At 40.9% G+C, this 22,663-nt stretch overlaps 2 protein-coding genes across 2 annotated transcripts; one reads left to right on the forward strand and one right to left on the reverse strand.

Moving 5' to 3' along the window:
• Positions 1-1,881: 1,881 nt before the first annotated feature.
• Positions 1,882-8,325, forward strand: aurka (aurora kinase A). Its single transcript, XM_080891188.1, has 9 exons — positions 1,882-2,205; positions 2,645-2,710; positions 3,985-4,324; positions 4,411-4,453; positions 4,554-4,745; positions 7,234-7,372; positions 7,556-7,704; positions 7,833-8,007; positions 8,094-8,325. The coding sequence occupies exons 2-9, from the start codon at positions 2,648-2,650 to the stop codon at positions 8,274-8,276; spliced, it is 1,284 nt and encodes a 427-aa protein (XP_080747314.1). The 5' UTR covers positions 1,882-2,205; positions 2,645-2,647; the 3' UTR covers positions 8,277-8,325.
• A 3,537-nt stretch (positions 8,326-11,862) lies between these two features.
• slc32a1 (solute carrier family 32 member 1) lies at positions 11,863-16,594 on the reverse strand. Its single transcript, XM_080890728.1, has 2 exons — positions 15,650-16,594; positions 11,863-14,518 (listed from the first exon to the last, which is right to left on the reverse strand). Exons 1-2 carry the CDS (start codon positions 16,040-16,042, stop codon positions 13,331-13,333), a joined length of 1,581 nt encoding a protein of 526 aa, XP_080746854.1. The 5' UTR covers positions 16,043-16,594; the 3' UTR covers positions 11,863-13,330.
• Between the last annotated feature and the right edge of the window lie 6,069 nt (positions 16,595-22,663).

Raw genomic sequence — 22,663 nt, forward strand, 5'->3', positions numbered from 1 at the left:
CAGAACCCTCCAGCTCACAGGTTAGTCTGCTCCAAGCATTTCCACAAAGGTCAGTCTGCTGTTGTAGTTAATGCGTCATTTTTCTTAACATAATTGGTGATATAGGTTACAAGCAAGTCTGGCGCTGAACAGAAATTGTCGCGCTATGCTCCTTTGTTTATTGTGCATAAATAGTGAATTGTCCTGACAGAATATTGTGTTTCGCTTCTGTTATTATGGTACATTGACAAAAACATATACTTTTATTCACAGGGTAAAACAGTTGTTTTGTATCACTAATTGTCCAGTGCGATTACAGCATACAATATTATTGTCACTGCTACATTTCTGTGATGCTACCAGAAATTATTTCCACTGCTAATTAATTACCGTTGAGCTCAAAGGTCCTATTAATAAACGGTTAACGAATGTGTATTTATGACGACGATTTGTGAGACTGGTAAACTTATGATACGTACGATGGTCTTTACTTTCTACACGGTGCATTTCAAGGTCCTGCACCCATCCGTCGGTAAACTGTACCTGGGCTTGTTGTAGTGACCGGAAGTTACTAAACTTCATGAGTGTATGCACTCACTCCAAGAAGCGTATAATTATAAATATGCATATAAATATGCTACGATGAGATAGCTGACTTCATCTAACTAGCAAATGTTTTCCAGGCTACGTTGGTGATGCAGTTTTTTTTTAAATTATATATTTTTTTAAAAATATCATTTATTTATGTATGATATTTTTGTCATGCGATTTTAAAGCCGGTCCTACAAGCGCATCCAAGAATAACATGCAGCTTATCTCAGAACTGTCGGTGAAAATTATTCTTGGAGCTAGGTTTAATTGAGCTGCATTTTAAAGAGGTGCAATTTCACAATTTGTGTATATTTTCTAAGTTCACTATTTTGTCATGTGTTGAGAAAAACACAGATTTAAAAATTACATGGTCTAATATTTACATTTAGCATATAACTGCAACATGCTTTTTTTCGGTTTTTTTTTTAAGACTTGAAAGGACTTGAAATTCAAAATTTCAGACTTGTGACTTTACTTGGACTTTTACACCAGTGACTTGAGACTCGACTCTGACTTGCCTGACATTACTTGAGACTTGACTTGAGACTTGAGGATAAAGACTTGAGACTTACTTGAGACTTGCAAAACAATGACTTGGTCCCACCTCTGGCCTTTAGTTTGTGTAATAATTATCTGTGAGGGGGTCAGAAGTTGTTTTTCTTACATTTTCCAGCCAAAGTTTTAAAACGAGCAAAAACAAAAAGAAACATAAAGGCTTTATTTGTTTGTGTTATTTAGACAACACAAACAAATAAAAGGAGGGCTCTAAACTCGCTTTATAATTTGCAGTTGATTATGTAATTTGCATTTTTTATTTACTTAAGCATTGCATTTATTCCTTATATTTGTTGCTGATTTAACTTTTTTTCTTTTTAAAGAAAGTCGTCCAATAATAATTATAATAATATAAAGACAAATAAATGCGTTTTGTAATTTCTGATCTACTGGGAATCAAAAATAATAAATTTAAATAGATTTCAAAAGCGATATCATTGATAGTAATAAAAAGAAAGAAAATACTATGAAACTATGATTAACTCTTGTTTTTCTGAGTTTATATTTGGGAAGAAACTTTTTTTTCAAGCAGCTGAAGTAATAATAAAATCATTAAGTGTAATAGCATGTGGTATGGAAGAGTTCCTGTACTGACAGTGTCTGTGGACTGCCCCCTAGTGTTTTGGAAGATTCACTTCGACGTTAGTACGTCACTCTCCACCGGCCGCCGCGATAGCCTCAGCCAATGGAGAGTGAGTACTGAGCATTCCCTCAGCCAATAGCAGCCTGTGTTGTATTTAAAGGTTTTAAACCGAGGGCCGTTTGAAATTAAACGAGCAGTGTTCGGAGAGTTAGCCAATCTCAGTCAGTCTCTGTACTGCTACAGCTTTGTGTTTCGACTTTATTGTTTTATTAGCACTCATGTAGTATTTTTCAGAAAAAAGAAGTGATACTAAGGTAGACTTGTCGTAACGTCTTCGTGGATAGTCCTTATGTTTGTAGCGAGCCACAAACGCCAGCTGTGGTCTACTGGCCGATGTAGCTGTTAGCTAGCCTCCCTTGGAGCTGTTTTCGACCTGTTTATGTTCTAGAAAAATTATCGTTTAGCGCTGAATCGGGTCATTGCAATAATATATTTAGGTAAGTGGTTTTATACAACTAGCTTGTTGCAAAAAGGTGATGTTTAACGTGGTGTTATGGTGTGGATGCTAATTTAACTTTACCTGATCGGCAACAACGTGACGATGATGGCTACTGTTAATCTTCCTGACAGAATAAACATTGTAAATTGTATATACATTTTTAAACAGTTATTTCAGACATGAATACAAGAGCGTCTATATCCAAACAGGATTGTTATTGGGTTTGTTTGGTTTTTTTAAGCTAGAAGAAATGTCTTGAAGGTTCTCGGTCATCGTAGTCTAAGGAGGTTGAAAAGAAAAGCGTCTCTTCCAACCTCCTTAGCTAGAAGAAATGTGACAGACTAAAGAGTTAAACAAACTGCATGTTTTTCTTAATTCCAATCACGTTTTTAACAATTTCTTTGAATAAAACCTGTCTCCGTTTACTTCTTTATTAGATTATGGACTCTACTGCTATGCACAAGATGCCAAAAGGCACGAAACTTCAAAGGCCTGAAATTAAGGTAACTCATCATAAACCCGGGGCTGGTTAAAAATTTTATTAAATGTGTGTTTTTGTTTCTTGTTTTGTTTTGGTAAATATCCTTGATTACTGTGTATGGCATTAGATTTGCGCTTCCAAGCATACCAGTGTCTTTGGACACTTTTCTATATGGCTTATTAAGAAGATCTAGTGTATATAGAGACTCGGCATATGCATCACCAAAAACGGACCTAAGAGAGAATTTACCCACAAAGCTGGATGGGTGAAAATGAACATGGCCAGAACTAAGCACTTGTATGTGATCATAGGAGTATTGATCCACTGATTAAAATAGAATTGGTGTTTGTTAATTTAGATAACCTTGTCTTTTGAGGTAAAAGATAAATGCTGTTGTTAAAACTTGTTTGTTTGGGGGGGTTTTTTTTTCTTCAGATTAGGGAACTCACAAAGGTAAACAGATTTCAAAGTTTCAGATTTTTAGAGTCCTGACTTTTCAGGTGACAGTCTGTCACTATTACCCTGACTGCAACTGGTCCAAAATGCTGCAGCTTGACTTTTAACTGGCATGTGCAAGACAGACCACATATCATTTTTAAGGCATTGCATGCGTTTGCACCTTCTTGCTTCCATATAACTTTGCCTACTTCCATTAGATCACTGAGATCTGCTTAGCAGGTTCTCCTAGATTAAAACAGCTGATCAGGGTTTTTGCTCCTAAATAGTGGAACAAACTGCATCTGCACATCTGGACCCCTCCAGCATTAGACATTTTCAAAACCTGTTTTCATCATTGGCTTTTAACTCTAATTGGATTACTTTTTCTCAATCTTGCTTTACTCATGTTCTCATTTTTTCTTTTTAAAATCTATTTTATTTTTATTACCTATGTATTTTACCCGTCCAGTTGTACGGGATGGTAGCCAGCAGTTATTTTTTTTAAATGAGCTTATAAATAAACTAAACTGACCATATTGACTACACCACAAAAAGCATTGTTAATCTTGATAATATGAGCAGAATTGATGACCTTAAATTGGACGTTGGCAAGAGCATATGGTTGTCTCCGTCTCTGTTAGCCATGTGACACACCAGCGACCTGTCCAGGATGTGCTCAGTGAGAGACTAGGTTGAATAGATGGTTAAGAAAATTTAGAAATGAAATGAATTTCAAATTACAATTTTTTTCTATTTTTTTTTTCAAGGTAAAGCTAATTTATAATACTTTAAAAAAAAAAAGTAAAAAGCTTGAAGCTTTTTTCAATTATTATTATTGTTTATCTTGTTTGTTTGCAGTCAACCAGTGATGGGCCCAAGCGGATTCCTGTATTGCAGCAGTCACAGCCCATTCAGAAGGCTGTAGTCACACCAACCCCGCATCAGCGAGTTCTAGGTGTATCAAATGGACCTCAGCGCGTTCAGAGGCCTATGAGTCACCAGAAACCAGTGTCAAACCTGCCCGCTACTGTCAAGTCGACACACCCTGCTGATCAGAATGTGAACCCCGCTACTCAGAATGTAAATGCAGCAACACAGCTCAAACCCAGCACCCAGCAAAAGCAGCTGAAAACGCAAGCTCCTAAACCAAACCTGACCAAACCCCAGTTGGAACCACAAAAGCCAGAGAAGCCACAGGGTAAGTGTAATACTAAACTGGGAAAACAATGGTGTTTGTGTCTGTGTTTTGGGTGCTAAAATGTATCCTCCTCTTTCTTTGTCCAGACAAACCTGCCAAGAACGATCATGCACAAACCTCTACATCAAAGTACGTTTAAGAGTAGTTCCTTGTCTCATCCATATACTTTTATGACAGGTTAAAGTTTATGTCGCTCTTGCTGTAACCGTGTGCTGTTTTGCTCACACAGGACACGATGGAGTCTGGAAAATTTTGACATTGGTCGTCCTTTGGGAAAGGGGAAGTTCGGGAATGTCTACCTCGCCAGGGAGCGACAGACTAAGTTCATCCTGGCCCTGAAGGTGCTCTTCAAAAAGCAGCTGGAGAAGGCTGGGGTGGAGCACCAGCTGAGGAGAGAAGTGGAGATCCAGTCTCACCTCAGGTAACATCTGTCGAATTATATTTTACTGTTAATTGTAATTAACTACTCCCCAGACTAGCGTTTCTCAAACTGTGGTGAGTAGACAATATAAAGCGCCTTGAGGTGACTTTTGTTGTGATTTGGCGCTATATAAATAAAATTGAATTGAAAAAATTGAATAGACCCACTGCAGGCGAGCTACAGATGAGGGAAAAGAGATGGGGTCAAACTGAAGTGACTGATTATTGTAGGGAAAGTAAGCAAAAATGACTTTGGTAGTCAGCACAACAGCATTATTCTACTGAAATTATCTTGGATCCTTGTCTGATTTTTCAAAACTGTCTTGAGTAGGAGTGAGTTTAAAAAAAATCTATTTTCTGGTCCAAAATATTTTAATATGTTCCCTCTTACTTTGGCTGTTTTGCTTCCACCACAACAAAATCACACTTCCTGCACAGTACTTCAAGACTGTGTACTTCAAGATCAGTTTACCATCAAAAATCTCAATTTTCTGCATTATTCCCTTGCACCAGTCTACAGTTGTAGCTAGCGTTGTTAGCCGCTGTTGTTTTGTTTTTTTCCCAAAAATTACCTCTGACAAGATATTTCTGCTGTTCCATATTGCAGAAATTTCAGCTTTTACAAATTCTGCCAAATTGCAAAATTTGTATGTTGATTCATGGTTTTCTTGTTTTTAATGTACTGTGACTATTTTAATATTTGCAGTAGATCACATGTGAAATTGTCCGCTTGTGCTACGTGCATGCTTTTACACATGAATTAAGCAGAAGGGACTACACTCGCCGGGAAGTTGTTTCTTTGTTTGTTTTTGGGGGTTTTTTTTCCACTAAATGGAGACTTGTAGTTAACAACTAGTTCCAGCAGTGGCTTTCTGCTATAAAAAGCCATGCCAGGAAATTCTCCTTCATATTTTTGTGATTAATCATTAGCTACTTTGACACAAAGGCATCAGCTGTGAGGCTTGCACTTCTGATGAAGTTTCACAGGTGTCAGCTTTGTTTTTATACCTAGATAATTTACACTGAGTTTGTAATTGCAGAGAAATTTTCAAGTAATTTGAAATGAAATATTTTTAATTTACCATTTTTAGAGCATTCTTTGGACAGTACGAATCAAAGATAAATGATTATAATATTTCTGACTCTTAAGTTGAATTGAATGGAATGGAGTCGGGACCTTGCGAATCAGAATAGAATCAGTTGTAGATGTTGGTGACGATGCCCAGTCCTGGTCTTGAGTCTCATACAAATGGTATAAAACAGTCATAGATTCCAGGTCAGAAAAATTAAGCAGATGTAGAAGTACCTACAAACCCTGCACTCCTGAAGGCCAGCAGACTGTGATGGATGTGGTTGCAAAAAGTCCTTTAGAAGTCTATGGAAAAACAGCTTTCTGACTCCAACTCTTTAAATGCTGCTTCTGAGTTTGTGCACGGGCTCAGACACTCGTTTTGGGTCAAAAATAATAAAGTCTGTTTTTTAAGTCTAGGACACATGTTCCAAAATGGAAGATTATCTGTGGCTTGTGCTCATTGTTCATATTAGATATAACTGCATTGAATTAGTTTCTTCGTAATTGTAATGACTGTAAATGTGTCTGTGGGGTTCTTGCTCAAATATTCAGACCTTTAAATTTTAAATTTGGGAAAATAAAGTATTAAAATGTCGTTTGAATCTCAATTGCAGGAATTTTTTTTTTTTTTTTTTTTTTTTTTTACGACTGGTAAAAATGCAAATAAGTGAGCCAAGAAGAAGTGGGCAGATGAGGTGAACACCTCAAAGTAAACATTATTAGCCCATAACTAATATCTGCTTGGTTTTATGTTGCTGATTGATGATTTTAAGTCTTTACGAGCAACAGCGTATGGTTTTAGAGTTTAACCTGTGAATGCCTTTTGTCTCTTGTATGAATGGGTCCATCGCTTTAATGTGGCTCATCACATATGAAAGTGTGTAAATGTGGTTTGTGTTCTGTTTGGCTGTGTTGGTATGCTCCTGCTGTACGGCTGGGAAGACCTGTGTTAGTATGATAACTTATTTTTTTGATTATTATATATTTTTTATTTATTTTAATCTGTGGAAATCAGACTCTTCTTCATGTCACTGTCAGACAAATGTTCAGATGCTGTGGGGTTTTCACGTTTATCTAAATGTTAACACTGTCAGGTTTAAAACCTTTTCCCTCAGTGATTGGATTTTACTTCAGATATGGAGAACGTCACAGGCACGCTATGGTTTCTGAATCTCAACAAATCTGATCATCAGACGGCGAGTGTGAGACTCTGTGGACTTCCATATGCCCAACTTTTTTTTTAATATGACCACATGGATTCATTTACAGAAAAATGGCACTAAAATATGCCAACTACACATTCCCTTCAGTAAAATTACCCCTTACCATAGTAATGAATAGCAGTTTAGTTTGGGGAGTCCATACATATTGGAAATGATGATTGTCAAAATATCTAATGGTCCTGATTTTCCTACAGGCATCCGAACATCCTGCGACTCTATGGCTACTTCCACGATGCCTCTCGTGTGTACCTCATCCTGGAGTTTGCACCCAGGGGAGAGCTGTACAGCGAGCTCCAGCGCTGTGGGCATTTTCCCGAGAACATAAGCGCCACGGTAAGAGTGCAGAGTTAAGACCTTTTCGGCACTCTTGTTGTTCTATAATCTAAGGAGCTTCCCTAGTTTTACCCTTTATTTGTAGAGAATCCTGTTTCCAGGATGTTTTACGTTCACTTAAAGCATCTCTTCTGTGATGCGTGTTGTGTGCTTAATACTTGTGTGCTTAATGTGTTGTTCTAGTACATCATGGAGTTAGCAGATGCCCTCAACTATTGCCACACCAAAAAGGTGATCCACAGGGACATCAAACCAGAGAACCTGTTACTGGGGGCCAATGGGGAGCTCAAGATCGCGGATTTCGGCTGGTCTGTTCACACCCCGTCCTCCAGGTATGTTCATGCAACTTTTTCGTTTTTAATCATGTTGAAGGTGAAACTATGGAAATGATTTAGCCTACACAGGTAAGAAATTGTATATCATTAAAGAGAACAAACATTTTTTTTTCTCTTTTCTTCAGGAGGTCCACTCTGTGTGGGACACTGGACTACTTACCTCCAGAGATGATTGAGGGGAAAACTCATGACGAGAAAGTGGACCTGTGGAGTCTCGGGGTCCTTTGCTACGAGTTCCTGGTTGGAAAACCCCCATTTGAAGCAAAAACCCACGAGGAGACCTACCGCAGGATTTCAAGGGTATGACACCACCACAGTACAGAAATGCTCTACGGCTTCTCTCAAAAGTTGAATATTTATTCCCATTTTCTGTCTTTGACCTCCAGGTGGAGTACTCTTACCCACCACAGGCCACTATCAGTGCTGGAGCTAAAGACTTGGTTGCCAGGCTGCTGAAGCACAACCCTATGCACAGACTGCCCATCCAGGGAGTCCTGTCCCACCCCTGGGTGGTCGAGTACTCGACCAAGAAGCCAACAACCTTAAACAGTGAAGAGCCCAGCCAGTGACTGGTCTCTATGTACGACCGCACGTCTGATGGAGACTGTACAAGATAAACACGAGGGTGTAGCTGATGTATGAAAATCTGCTTCTATCTCTGACTTTAAAACCACTTGGTGGAACAGTATTTTGGTTTGCAAATATTTTGAGCCACTTAGCTATATTTGTTTTTTTTTTTTTTAAACTTAATGTTTTCTGTCTTACCTGAACTTTCTTTCTGTGGCATTCTGTTTCCTGTAAATATTTTACTGTCTGCAGAATTATGAGAGTTTTACTGAGCTTTTCTAAAACGTCGTTACTTGAAATTGAAAAATAAATTATCATCAAAGACTCTCACTCTGGAATTTGTCCAGTGTGTATTTAACAGTTTTTGTGTTTCAGGCTCAGTTATTTTACTCAGTAACCTGTCTTCACACTGACGTTTGAGTGAGGCGCTCTCATCGACTTCATACACCTCCAGCTGTGTCCAGGCTGCACAGGGAGCTGGTAGAAGAATTTGTCATTTATGAAAAGTTCCTGTTTCATTTATTTGTAATGTAAGTGTGACTTGTGGGTCTGTGGTAACTGGATTGGTTAGATATTTGTTTTGAGGGAGTGTGTGTGAGTCCTAAATAAGTGGAATTGACTTTAATTTCAATAAGTCACAGATTAAAACTGCATGTGCCAAATATGAAAAACATGTTAAAGGTTTGCTGACCTGTCTTGACCATGATGTTTTGTTCTTTCCTGTTGTGAAATTCACACTTTTATTTAGGATTCTCTGACACAGTCTGTAGAGCTTTTCTACTCAATAAGCAACCAACTTTTTACTACATGCTGCCTTCAGTGGGCCTGCAAGCAATTTGGAATTCAGTTATACAGTGGGGCAAAAAAGTATTTAGTCAGCCACCGATTGTGCAAGTTCCCCCACTTAAAATGATGACAGAGGTCAGTAATTTTCACCAGAGGTACACTTCAACTGTGAGAGACAGAATGTGAAAAAAAAAAATCCATGAATCCACATGGTAGGATTTGTAAAGAATTTATTCGTAAATCAGGGTGGAAAATAAGTATTTGGTCACCTCAAACAAGGAAAATCTCTGTCTCTCACAGACCTGTAACGTCTTCTGTAAGAAGCTTTTCTATCCCCCACTCGTTACCTGTATGAATGGCACCTGTTTGAACTCATCATCTGTATAAAAGACACCTGTCCACAGCCTCAAACAGTCAGACTCCAAACTCCGCCATGGCCAAGACCAAAGAGCTTTCGAAGGACACCAGGAAAAGTATTGTAGACCTGCACCAGACTGGCAAGAGTGAATCTACAATAGGCAAGCAGCTTGGTGTGAAAAAATCAACTGTGGGAGCAATCATCAGAAAATGGAAGACATACAAGACCACTGATAATCTCCCTCGATCTGGGGCTCCACGCAAGATCTCATCCCGTGGGGTCAAAATGATCATGAGAACGGTGAGCAAAGATCCCAGAACCACACGGGGGGACCTGGTGAATGACCTGCAGAGAGCTGGGACCAAAGTAACAAAGGTCACCATCAGTAACACACTACAACGGCAGGGAATCAAATCCCGCAGTGCCAGACGTGTTCCGCTGCTGAAGCCAGTGCATGTCCAGGCCCGTCTGAAGTTTGCCAGAGAGCACATGGATGATACAGCAGAGGATTGGGAGAATGTCATGTGGTCAGATGAAACCAAAGTAGAACTTTTTGGTATAAACTCAACTCGTCGTGTTTGGAGGAAGAAGAATACTGAGTTGCATCCCAAGAACACCATACCTACTGTGAAGCATGGGGGTGGAAACATCATGCTATGGGGCTGTTTTTCTGCCAAGGGGACAGGACGACTGATCCGTGTTAAGGACAGAATGAATGGGGCCATGTATCGTGAGATTTTGAGCCAAAACCACCTTCCATCAGTGAGAACTTTGAAGATGAAACGAGGCTGGGTCTTCCAACATGACAATGATCCAAAACACACCGCCCGGACAACAAAGGAGTGGCTCCGTAAAAAGCATTTGAAAGTCCTGGAGTGGCCTAGCCAGTCTCCAGACCTCAACCCCATAGAAAATCTGTGGCGGGAGTTGAAAGTCCGTGTTGCTCGGCGACAGCCCCAAAACATCACTGCTCTCGAGAAGATCTGCTTGGAGGAATGGGCCAAAATACCAGCTACTGTGTGTGCAAACCTGGTAAAGACCTATAGTAAACGTTTGACCTCTGTTATTGCCAACAAAGGTTATGTTACAAAGTATTGAGTTGTATTTTTGTTATTGACCAAATACTTATTTTCCACCCTGATTTACGAATAAATTCTTTACAAATCCTACCATGTGGATTCATGGATTTTTTTTTTTCACATTCTGTCTCTCACAGTTGAAGTGTACCTCTGGTGCAAATTACTGACCTCTGTCATCATTTTAGGTGGGGGAACTTGCACAATCGGTGGCTGACTAAATACTTTTTTGCCCCACTGTACTTTTGGCCAAAGACCATCTGACAAGCATAATGTAAGAGCTGGGACTGAATCTGTAGATAATTTGCCTCCTGAGCCACAGCTGTGGATGGAGTGCCTCAGCATGGTTATACAGCTTATTTCAAAGTTGTATTTAATAAAGCATCAAGAACAACTGTGACCTGCTGTCTTTTAATGTTTACAGTAAAAAATAATGTAGTTTTGTCCCGGAATGGTCACGAAAGAACTCGTGCTATTGTGAAAAGATTTTAAGAAATGGAGTCAATAAGTCTCTCTGCTTCCAGCTAGTATTTTCAGTTTGTGTCCACTAGGGGGCTCCCCTGCCATGTGTCACTGAGATCATCACGGGACGATCAGACTCATTTTTAGTAACAAAATTCGTTGTTTTCGTTAATATTTTCAACCCATACATTCCGTAAATTCTGGTTCTATAATGTCATGCTCTCTAGGGTGGCTCACTTAAAATACTGATGCGTGATGGAGTTTTGTTTGTTTTCTATTACACCTTGAAACCAAACTAAGCCTTTTTCTTTTCATTTTTGTTTTTGTCTGCAGTTAAACCTGTGAAGCATCTCCACCTTTTGAGAGCCGTAAATCACATTCAAGCTAGTGAGCTTTGTAAAACCTGTTTTCTGCAGTAACCCCGCCTTTAAATGCGCACTCATTTTGATGGGTTCCGCGCTATAAGGAAAATCCATACCTGACTGACTAGTATGGCGCACTTGGTAAAGTTGAAACTTGACAGCTTGAGAGGAGGCGGGATAAAATCAACAGAGTGGATAAACAGGTCGGCCATGAGGCCCTGATGAGTGCCTGCAGCAGAAAATCTGTCGACATTTTATGTGAACACGCAGGAATGTGAGGCCTGGTGGAAAACGTGCGCGCTGTGGATGTCTCTGCAGACTCAGGTCTATGACGGGTGGAGCTGAAACGGTAATCGGATTGTGTAGTAGTAGTAGTATGACCACATACCCTCCTCTCACTCACTCGCACACACATTATATGGTTATTTTTCTAAGTCACGGGCCTGCGCAGTCTTAACTCTGCGCGTTGAACCTCAGTTTGAATTTAACAAATATGAATGCGACTAACCATCGTTTTCTATCTTTTATTATAGAGAAAAAAATACATGTTCTGACCGATTCTCGTTTTACATAAAACCACACACATTTTTACAATATAATTTCACTTATTTCTTTATTCTTTAATATTAATTTTCACGATATATGATAACGACTTTGAGATATACATTCCATCTTTTTGAAACCACAATAACACACTACACATACGGTTTTATAACATTTCCACAGGACCCATTGGATTGCACAGAATGAAAAATGTCTGTATGCACATTTTCCTCTTTAACGATCTCTCTCTTTTAGATTTTCAGACACCGAATTTTTTTTTTCCGAGACATGAGATTTTCAAAATTAATTAGAAATAAAAAACGAACAGGCCGCGTGTGTGTGCGTGCATGTGCGTGTTTTCGTTCTATTTCTTATGTGTGTGTATTATTTCATTTAATACTCCCCGTGTTGCTGAGATCTGTGGGGCTGGACGTTATTGCCGATTGAAAAGTGAATTAAAGTAAATATCGAAGAAAAAAAACAAACCAGGCCTATCAACAAAGCGTTACTATTACACGAGGATGAACCGAAAATTAAAGGATTCTTAAATTTCCACTTCCCAGTTTCAATGTATTTGTGTCTAAAATATCATACATTCAATGCATAGTTTGTTTAGCTGCTGTGTACTCTCTGATATTTTGCATTGCCAGAATATTAAATAATCGGGGAAAGTCAATTTTTGCGTATTTCTCAGGAAACTTCACAATTACTTTTTATCGTCTTTACGCCGTCGTGTGTTTCTATCTCTTATTGCCGTTGTCTTATTTTATCTTTTAGATGCACAGGCGTTCGATTTTGGGTTTAATGCCACACTCAAAGCCCGCAGTCAAATTGCGAATCACCTAAAAAAAAAGAAGTGGTGTTGCGTGTGTGCGCGCGCGTGTGTTTTAATCCCTTTAAAACATCTTAAACATCATTAAATCACAACAAGTCCGTCCATCACAAACTCGAGCGTTACATGAAGTGAAGTCTCGTGTGGGGAAGCACCACAAGAGCGACGAAAAGGCGAACTGCCCTTTTTGCAATTTTGTTTTAAGGTCGATATTGTAAACGTTCACTCCACTGGAAAATATGTATATGTACTCTTGTTGGCATATTTATACAACATGTATTGTCCGTAGGCTAAAGTGTGTCGTGGATGCATTAGATTCCCTCACTGCCACCAACTGTGTGTGTGTGTGTGTGTGTGTGTGTGTGTGTGTGTGTGTGTGTGTGTGTGTGTGTGTGTGTGTGTGTGTGTGTGTGTGTGTGTGTGTGTGTGTGTGTGTGTGTGTGTGGACTGATGCAAGCACTGTATGAGTGCGAAAATGTCCGCGTGTGCTCTGTGCGCACTTTTACGCATGAATTAAGCAGAAGGGACTGCGCTCGCCAGGAAGTCATGTGTTTTTTAAATTTTATTTTATTTTATTTTATTTTTTTCACTAAATGGAGACTTGCAGTTAACATCTAGTTCCAGCAATGGCTTGCAATTATTCTTGTATGTTATATCTAAAAGCCTCTATGAGCCCCTCCATTGAGTGGATGAAACCAGATATGCTGCATATACCTCCTATTACAAAGATGGCGACATCAAAGAAAACCTGGTGCCATAGCAGCTTTCTCCATAAAAGCTTGAGGTGGAAGAGACTGGGAAGCAGAAAGCAAAGGCCTGCGCCCGTCAGGCTGCCGGTGAGGCCCATGAGGAGGGCGAAATGTGGCACATAGATCGCCATGAGCAGGGTGAACACAACAAGGCTACATCGGAGAGTGAGTCCCCAGGACTTTAGGCGTCCATCGCCTCCGTAGCAATCTGGAAAGTAGGCGCGTCCCCCTTCGTTGAAAAATGTTTTCTCTAATACCTCGACAGCAGCGAAAAACGGCAGCGGATACGACAGCAAAGCTTTGGACACGAGGAAGAGGTTGACGACAGCTCGGATGGTTGGGGGCAGGTTGTCTGTGATGACCTCCTTGGTTTCATCAGCCCAGGTCAGGTAGGCCACCAGGGCGAATAGACCCTTGAGGATGCAGGCAGCGATGTGAGTCCAGTTCATCATGCAGTGAAACTCGCTCGGTTTCTGCATGTTCCCCTCCAGAGACGGCAGGAAGATCTGCGAGGTGTAGCTGAACACAATAATCCCAATGGAGATGGGGAATTTCTTGACATCGATGTAAAACTTCACCTTGTCCCAGGCCCAGTCCCTCGCTCTGGAGAGGCAGTACGCTATAACGAGGACGTTAATGACAAAGTGGGCTAACGTGCAAAGCAAGCTGAACTTGGAGACGGCTTTCAGGTTCTTGAGAAAGGCGCAGGGGAGGAGAGCAGCGGTGGCGATGATGGCCCAGGACTTCTGGGAAATTGGCATGTTGGGGAAGCTGTTGTACATGAGATTACCGCTGACCACCACGTACAGGATGCAAGTCATCACTAGCTCTATGATTTGGGCTACATTCACGATATGGCCACCTAGAGACGGGAATCTGGGCGCGCAGCAAGCGTTGGCAATGTCCACATAAGAATCCCTCACACGGACGAGCTGTCCGTCTTCGTCCTCCTCGTACAGGCAGGCAATGAGGATTTTCCCCGTGTAGCAGCACACCACAGCGGCGAAAATAATGAGAAAGAGTCCGAGGTATCCTCCGTGCAGGATGGCGTAGGGCAGGCCCAGAACGAACATCCCCTACAAACACAGACAAATAAAGCATCGCTAATATTAGGCTGTGCGCTATATTAAGTTGTTAAATGAAAAGTATTAATTTAATCATTAATTATTTTTCTTATCATAGTATTTTTTATTCGTGTAACTAGATGATGTTTTAATGTGTGCTTTGAGGCTGCTCTGCCCGACCCTTCAGTGAATCTCACTCCCCTTTTCATGTTGTGGGTTTTCCACTTGGCTTTGAGCGCATCTGCCCGCTTCTGACGTCATCACGAGCTGGAGGAGACACACTCTGACGTCAGGGTGACTGCCGCGACCACAGCCCCGATAAAGCATAAAAAGGATTGCGTCTAGAGGGATTTTTGTCGCATAGCCTCCACACACACGCGCGCACGCGTACACACAGGCTCTCTCGAGTAAATGCTCCACTTTAAAGTGGTGATTTTTTTTCCCCACATGAAAAGATAAAATAAAAAATAAATACTTTTTCGAAATGCAGCTTTTTGCACACACACTGAAATTTCATATTTTTCAGCCGCGTCTTTATGGTTTTAGTCTAAAATGTCACTTGGACTTGATCATAAAACCAATTTTCCTGCATAACTACAGTGTTATTCTTACTTTTAACTTAGCTGGATTTAGATTTTAATATAAACAAAATTATAAAACATTTTTAAAATGCAGGTTTTGGTTTTCTTTTTATTCTAGAGTCTACACAAAAATTCCTCCATCCACTTATTTATTCCCACGCGGAGTATTGTGAGAGCATTTATCGGGGACGTGCAACAGCTACACAGCACATTACTCCAGACAAAGAATGTGCATGTCGAGAAAAGGAGGGGGCCAGGGCATCAACTATCCCCCCCCTTTATAGCGCATAAACGTCTAAAAAATCTCTGCACTGTTGTGATCAGAGATCATGAGAACGCACTTAAAAGGTTTAAAGAAAGTGGATATTTGCCAGACTTTAATTTAAAAACCAGCCACTTCACAAAGTTGCTTCAAAGGGAAAAGCCTGCTGATTTTTTTTCTTTGTGTATAATTATTTTGATGTGTTCGTAGATATTTATTTATCTCGAATTTCTCGGATGCTTCGGAAGCGGCTCAACCATTTGGAACCCAGAACAATCCGTGGAGGGGGTGCGTTTTTACCTGGATTGCGTTCGTGACGTTCCAGCCCGCCTCCCAAGCGGTGATTTTTGGTCTGACTTCGGTCAACTCGTTCGTCGGATCTCCGTCCTTTGAGGCAGAGTGCGGTGGACCGGTGCCGTCCCTCTGGTAGTGGCTGTCCCCATCCAGTGCGCCTCCATCTCCGCTCCCCTCTCCCCCCATTTCATCGGATGTTAAAATGTCCATCTGCATGCCTTGCCGGTGGTCGTAGTCCAGGTCATCGCAGGCGGCGAAACCCAGAGCCTCTTCGTCGGTGGCGGCCTGAAACCCCATCCTGGCGAACATCCCGCTCACCTTTGCCTGGGATTTGTTGGACACAGCCGTGGCTGCATTTGTCAGTTTATTGGAAAGCTTGCTTCTGATTAACGTCGCCATTTTTCGAACCTCTCCGGATTCCGAACTGTCTGCAGCTTAATTAGTGTTTGTCTCCTCCAGTCAGTAAAAAAAATGAGGCTACTTTGGATTGCAGCTCTTGATTCTCTGCATTAGATAAAGCCACGAAGGAAAGCGCAAATGTTGGTTGAAGACACCGTCGGTTTTCAGTTGCTATCTCCACTTTTTAGTCACTGCTCGTCTGCAGCCTGTCGTTATCCCCAGGTTCATGTCACCTTCAGACGTCGCTGCTCCGTTTCTGCATCTTGGCACTGCGCTCTGATGCTCGACGCGTAGCGCACCTTCTCAGTCTCTGAGGCAGTTCAGCGGCGTGCGCAAAAGCTTTACGCACGACAAAAGGCGAGCCACAGGTTCTTGCAGGCCTGTAAGATCGCTTTCTTTTGGGTTATAAGGTGGCAGGCAGCGCTTCCAGGAGTTACTTCTCGTCTTTCAGGTGCCTTTACTGATGCCAATGCGGTACCGTGGAGCCCGGGGGGGAGGCAGGGAGGAGACACGTGTCCTCACCAGCCTGCCAATGCAAAGCACGTCTCCAGCCCTCCCAGTGCCCCACCAGGAGAAAACGGGAGAGATTTGCTGCATTTCTAGGGGAGGTGCTTGCAGTACCCCCACCACCCCCAACCCATAATCTATAATACCTCATCCCAACAACCAATGGCATTCCGGGGGCCTCAAACCTTGCATAACTTTACCCATATAAAAGGAAGCTGAAATTTGACGAAACCCCAAGCTCTCCGGACCAGATTGTATGATGTAGGAATAAAAGGTGTAATTATTTCTTCTTTTATCAAATGTCATTTCTTTTTAAGAAGAAAAGGACGCGGAGCAGCGTAATAGTTAACTTAATTGTTTCTGGGATTACCTGGATCGGGGTTTCAAACATCGCTTTGGGGTTGATTAATTGATCAGGGGATGTGATCTCGCGCGTTTTGTCTTTGCTAAAAGGTGGTAAGACGTAGAATTTGAGCTTGTGTTTGAAACCCGCAGCTCATTTAGTGGCTCTATTGCAGGCTGAAGCCTTCATTCAGCATACTCATTCATTCACTCACATTCACTCATTCATGATTTTGCATCTGTGATGTTACAGTCTGACCCGTGGCGATGCTCCCTTTAAGAAAACTATATTTCGCTGCGAGATTTATTCATTAAGAAAATAAAATACGTAGTTTGAACATAAAAAACGTGACAGTGATATGTCAGCCTGAATTAAACCCAGATGATTGGGTCTGATATTTTATTTGGGTGCCAACAAACTATCTTCTAAACATACCGTAAGTAGAATTAATAAATATCCTTATTTTAACTTTTGGCTGATCTGAGTTCTCCTCATCTTTACAAAAAATGCTTGAAATCCTTCGGCTTTTATTTGTTTTTGTAAATGTAGGTTAAGTGAGGCGGTAACAAAGGCTCAAATTGCTGTAAACGGTTTGTTGACATTGCCTTGTCACTAGCACTTTGTGCGATGTGCACACCATGCTCAGTGTTTCCTCAGGCTGCAGTATCAGAGTTCATCGCCGTAACACAAAGCCGGGGCCTTGCTCGGTACGAGAAAAAAGCAAAAAAGAAGCCTGAACTAACAGACAGTGTGCTGCATTGCTGTCTGTGTGAGTTCCATTGGGAGAGCATTTACTTGGACCTGAGAATAAATAATGCGGCCTATTAAAAGCTTTCACGTTGGGTTCTTCAATAGCTTGTAACCCGATAAGACCAGAAATGCATCTCCCTAGAAATACAGCTGACTCATCTCCAGTTGGCCATCAGCAAACAGCAACCACAAAATCAGACAATATCAAACTGTTTTTTCCCAGTATTTTTTAACACTCCATAACTATTAAGAGCCATTATATTAAACTATAATTAACCATTTTGCTTCAAATGAATCGCGTGATGTAAACCTTTTAGCAAAATAGCTAGAAAGATGTATTTTTCTTCTCTCTGTAGCAGAATTGAACGGTGTCAAGCCAAATCCACCCCGGAGCCAAACTGCATCACGACGATCGCGCTGACTGGCTCAGACTGGAGTGCAGGCCTGCTCTTTATCGGGCCTGTGCATCAGCATTAAAAGCTTAAATCAGTGCGTTTGAATCAGAAAATACGAGGCAAACGCGCCTTTGTGTGCCTTTTTTCCCTTTAAACTTCCAGCTGTGGGAACGAAAATGGCCGCTTTCCCTTGGCCTGAATGAAGGAGTTAATGACAGAGGCTGTTATCAGCGGGCTGCAGCCCTCCTCTGATCTGCGCTCCGCACTGTCTGATGAAGTGTGCTGCGAGATGAAAAGAGCAGCCGTGACACCACCAGCCAGCAGGTTACAGCGGCTGCAGACCTCCTCACGACCTGCTGTACACATAATAATAATAATAATAATAATAATAATAATAATAATAATAATAATAATAATAATAATAATAATAATAATAATAATAATACATTTGTGGATATTTGGTCTGACTTTGCAGTAAAAGTTTGGTTTTATGGTCATGTGATGACGCAAAATCGTGCACAAGGATAACAAACAACTTTCAAACAAATAAGAGCCCTTTTTCTGTCATGTCACATTATTATTATTGTTATTATTATTATTATTATTATTATTATTATTGTTGTTGTTGTTGTTGTTATTATTATTGTTATTATTGTTATTATTATTAATAATAAAATGATAAACTGGCAGAATGAGCTAGTATTCGTTGTGTTTGTATCCGAGCACGCTGCTGTGATATCCTTGCAAGAAAGTGATTCCCCCCCCCCCCCCCCCCCCAGTTTATCACCCATCCCGAGAGTCGTCAGAGGGTCAGGGTGCCACGTCCCAGGAGGATCCACATCTCTGTCGACACAGATATGGCCGATCAAAGCTCTTTGTCTAGTTTGCGCTGCTTTTGTATGTTGACTCACATGTTCGAGTCATCTACGTTGCCATTCGGCCTTTTTTGTGGTGGAAGAATCCAAAATTGCATCGTGATCTCAGTTTGTCCTCAGATTCATTTTATTTCAGTATTTCAGCCCACGCACCCCCACCGCATGCACAGCTTTCCCTCCCTCCCATCTCTCTCCTCAGTGTCTCAGCCCCCTCCCGGCCCTACATTTTTTTTTCTTTAAAAATTTCGCATTACACACATGGGTGAGCTGGCACAAGACCCCCACCCACCCCGCCCCTCCCCATTTCTCGATTCATAAAATAATTTTCAATTGCAGGAAACATTTTCTCTCAGAAAGATCATTCCGAGAACAAGGCCGAACAAATAAATAACCGAATAAACCGGGGCGGCAGTTTGCTTTTGTTGGCCACCATAAACCAGACTATTGGATCAAAAGGAAAATTATACTTAGGCTAATGTTGGGCTTCTGACGTCTTTACGCCGGTGCAGTGTCAAAGATTAACAGTGGTTTTATGTTACCATGGCATCGCTGAATACAATTATAGTCAACTTTTGCTTTTGCAGCGTCTGCAGTTCAGCCATGAATGTTTTCAATGAAACAATAGAAAGATATGGCACTGTGCCACTATTTGTGTGTTTGTGTGTTTGGCGCACGAACCAAGCCGAGCCGACACGAGACAGCGATGCCAACAAAACGCGCACATGCGGCCGTTTTAATGTGGGGGTTTTTGGTTAAGATTTCTGGATCCTGTGCCATATTACCTTCCATTTAACCCACGACTGTCCGGCTGCTGCGCCTGCTCAGCGAGGCAGAAAATACCACCCCAACACTCCTCAATTAATAAGGGACGGTGAAATGGCACTCTTCGCTCTCTGGGGATTAGAGCAGGGAAATTAGCCCACATCAGGCTAATCAGAGGACCTCAGAGTCCATTAACATTTGCATCACAATCACAGGTAGCGCTCTGCCTGTGCTATCGACTGGATTGTGTGTTGTCTGCTGTGAATCGTTTGGAAAGCAGAGAGAAAAGAATATTTCTCTGTGCCACGTGAACCACGCATCACTTTCAGCCGAGTGTTTTTGTCTTTTTTATATATATTCCTGCAGGATTTGGGTTCAGGGAACTTTATTATAAGTTATACCTGAAATCTAAACTTTAGATTAGGCCAGAAAAAAGCGTGAGATTAACTTTATGGGTATTACCGCTTAAACCTCGCATTACAAAAAAACACTTAAGTCAAACTGACACCAGCAGTCAGCACAGCTGAGACAGGTGTCCCTCAAAGTGGGCTACCGGTGCCTTCTGTAGGAGGAGGTCCTCGTCAAAATGTGTTCATATGAATGCGTAATTTTGCCGTATCAGCCACGTCGTCTGTGCGTAATTTCCCTAGTTTAAACATTTTAATTACAAATCAAGCATTTAAAGCTTGTATAGATATGCAGAGTAGAGCTCACATTATCATATTTTTTCTGACCTCACTGTGCTGCAGCCGAGCCGTTAGACAACCACAGCCGCCGCCCACTTCCACGAAGAGTAATCCAGGTGGCCTGCAGTGGTAAACCACTAAGAGCCTTTTCATTACTCCTAATGCGCCTGTTTAATGGCTTATTATGGGCTCCCGTGAGACTTCCACATTGATGGGTTTGTATTAGTCCTGCTTGGTGGCTTCTGTCTGCACGACAACAATGACAAATAGCAAGAGGAATTCTTCTACTCTATCTATCTATCTATCTATCTATCTATCTATCTATCTATCTATCTATCTATCTATCTATCTATCTATCTATCTATCTATCTATCTATCTATCTATCTATCTATCTATCTATCTATCTATCTATCTATCTATCTATCTATCTATCTATCTATCTATCTATCTATCTATTATATTATATTATATTATATTATATTATATTATATCATTAATATAAACTGAAAGCATTGGTGAGTGTACTCCTTCTCCTCCTGCTTGTGTATTTGATATAAAACGCTCCCCAGACGCTGTTTTGCTGTTAACCCACAGTGACTCCGCTCTCTCCATCACCTTCTGACGTCCCCCTTGCTGGATCGGCTCGGGTTCACTCTCCTGCTGTGACACATTAACATTGTAATTGCCTTTTTTTGAGCACAATAAACGGAGCCAATCCGCTGGGACCTGCACGGCCCGGGGCTGGCACAAAGCTATACCATCGATTTTTCACACACTGCCAGCATAAAAAAAAAAAAAAAAAAAATCTCAGCCATCACCAGACACAGTTCTGACCTGGGCATGCGTGTTTTTCTCTCAGCTCAAATGATGTAGGGTATCTGGTGTATATCTGACACTTGAGATCATGTATTTTGCCCTCGGGTAAAATACATGAGTAGTCTATTAACAGAGCTAATTATTATTTTAAAATGCTCCATTAATCAGTTAAAAATGATTCTAGCCATTCATTTCCATTTTTGTCAGACATAATGTTTGTATGAAGGTGAATAGCACAGCAAGAACCATAAATATCTATCTCACCTAATCTCCAACCTCCAACACAGTTAGAACTCCTACTCGTGTGTGTTTGTTGTCTAACAGTGTGTGTGTGTGTGGTCTTGTCACCCAGAGTCAAGTCAATAAAGGAGCAGACCTCAGTGGCTGCTTAACGGATGTGTAACAGTTTTGTTCTCATTAAAGTTTTATGCCATGAAAGCAGCGACGTCTTGTCGCTCTCACAGGGATTCCCACGCTTGAATCAGGCTGCACTTTGACTGAGAGAGCTGAAAGGCTCACACGTGTTTCATACTGAAGCACAACACACTCCCTGAGTGAGAGCCTGATAAGCTCAGTGCATGTCAAGCTTTCTGTTCATCTTTTAAAGCACTTATAATGTACATGGCTTCATGTAGCCACCTTATAGAAAAACAGGGTATCTGGTTTAAGAGTCTCACCTTCTGATGTCAGAGATGGGATCTGGTGGCTTGGAGGGATACAGCTGGTGTCCACTTGTCTTACTGGAGGAAAGATTCACTCACAATCAATAGTTATTCTAAATGATCATTTTTATCCCATGGTCTCTGTTTATATAAAAAAGTGGTCACTGAATGGTTTGATGAGTAAAAAATATGTGAAGCGTATCACCAGATCTCAACTCAGCTAAACACTTATTGATAAGCGTATTAGTCGTCTCAACCATCATCACCAAAAGACCAAATCAGGGAACATCTGTAGCAAGATTGGTGTTCACTTCTTCCTTTGATTTGTAGAAACGTAAATAATTATAGCTGTTCTGGTGGTTTACTAAGACACTTTATGTTGGCTTTTTATTGAAATCGTCACATTATTATATAAACATACATTAAATATGAACTATAGCATGGCTACCTTAGCATAAACACTATTTAAACACAGTCTGAATGTCCAACCAACCCTCTAAACTTTGTTACTTAGTTATGTACTCAGTGAACTTTAGGTGTGAACCAATCTAAACAAATATTGGCATATAAAAATACAAATCATATCTGAGCAAGCTTTGGTCGTGTGCAGGTTCAACACTTTATATGGAGAAGAAAACAGAAATTAAATTAAATTTATTGGCTGGAGACAGTCTTTATTTTTTTATTAGAATTTTAAAACATACCTTCTTCCATAAATGATTACTCGCTATAACAGAAATTCCTCCAAATAGCCAATACCTGAATGTTAAGGCATAGATTATAGTTGGTTATTGTGTGTGGTGACTGTATCATCACCACAGTCC

This window comes from Rhamphochromis sp. 'chilingali' (genome assembly GCF_963969265.1).
Source record: "Rhamphochromis sp. 'chilingali' genome assembly, chromosome: 9".
Lineage (NCBI taxonomy): Eukaryota > Metazoa > Chordata > Actinopteri > Cichliformes > Cichlidae > Rhamphochromis > Rhamphochromis sp. 'chilingali'.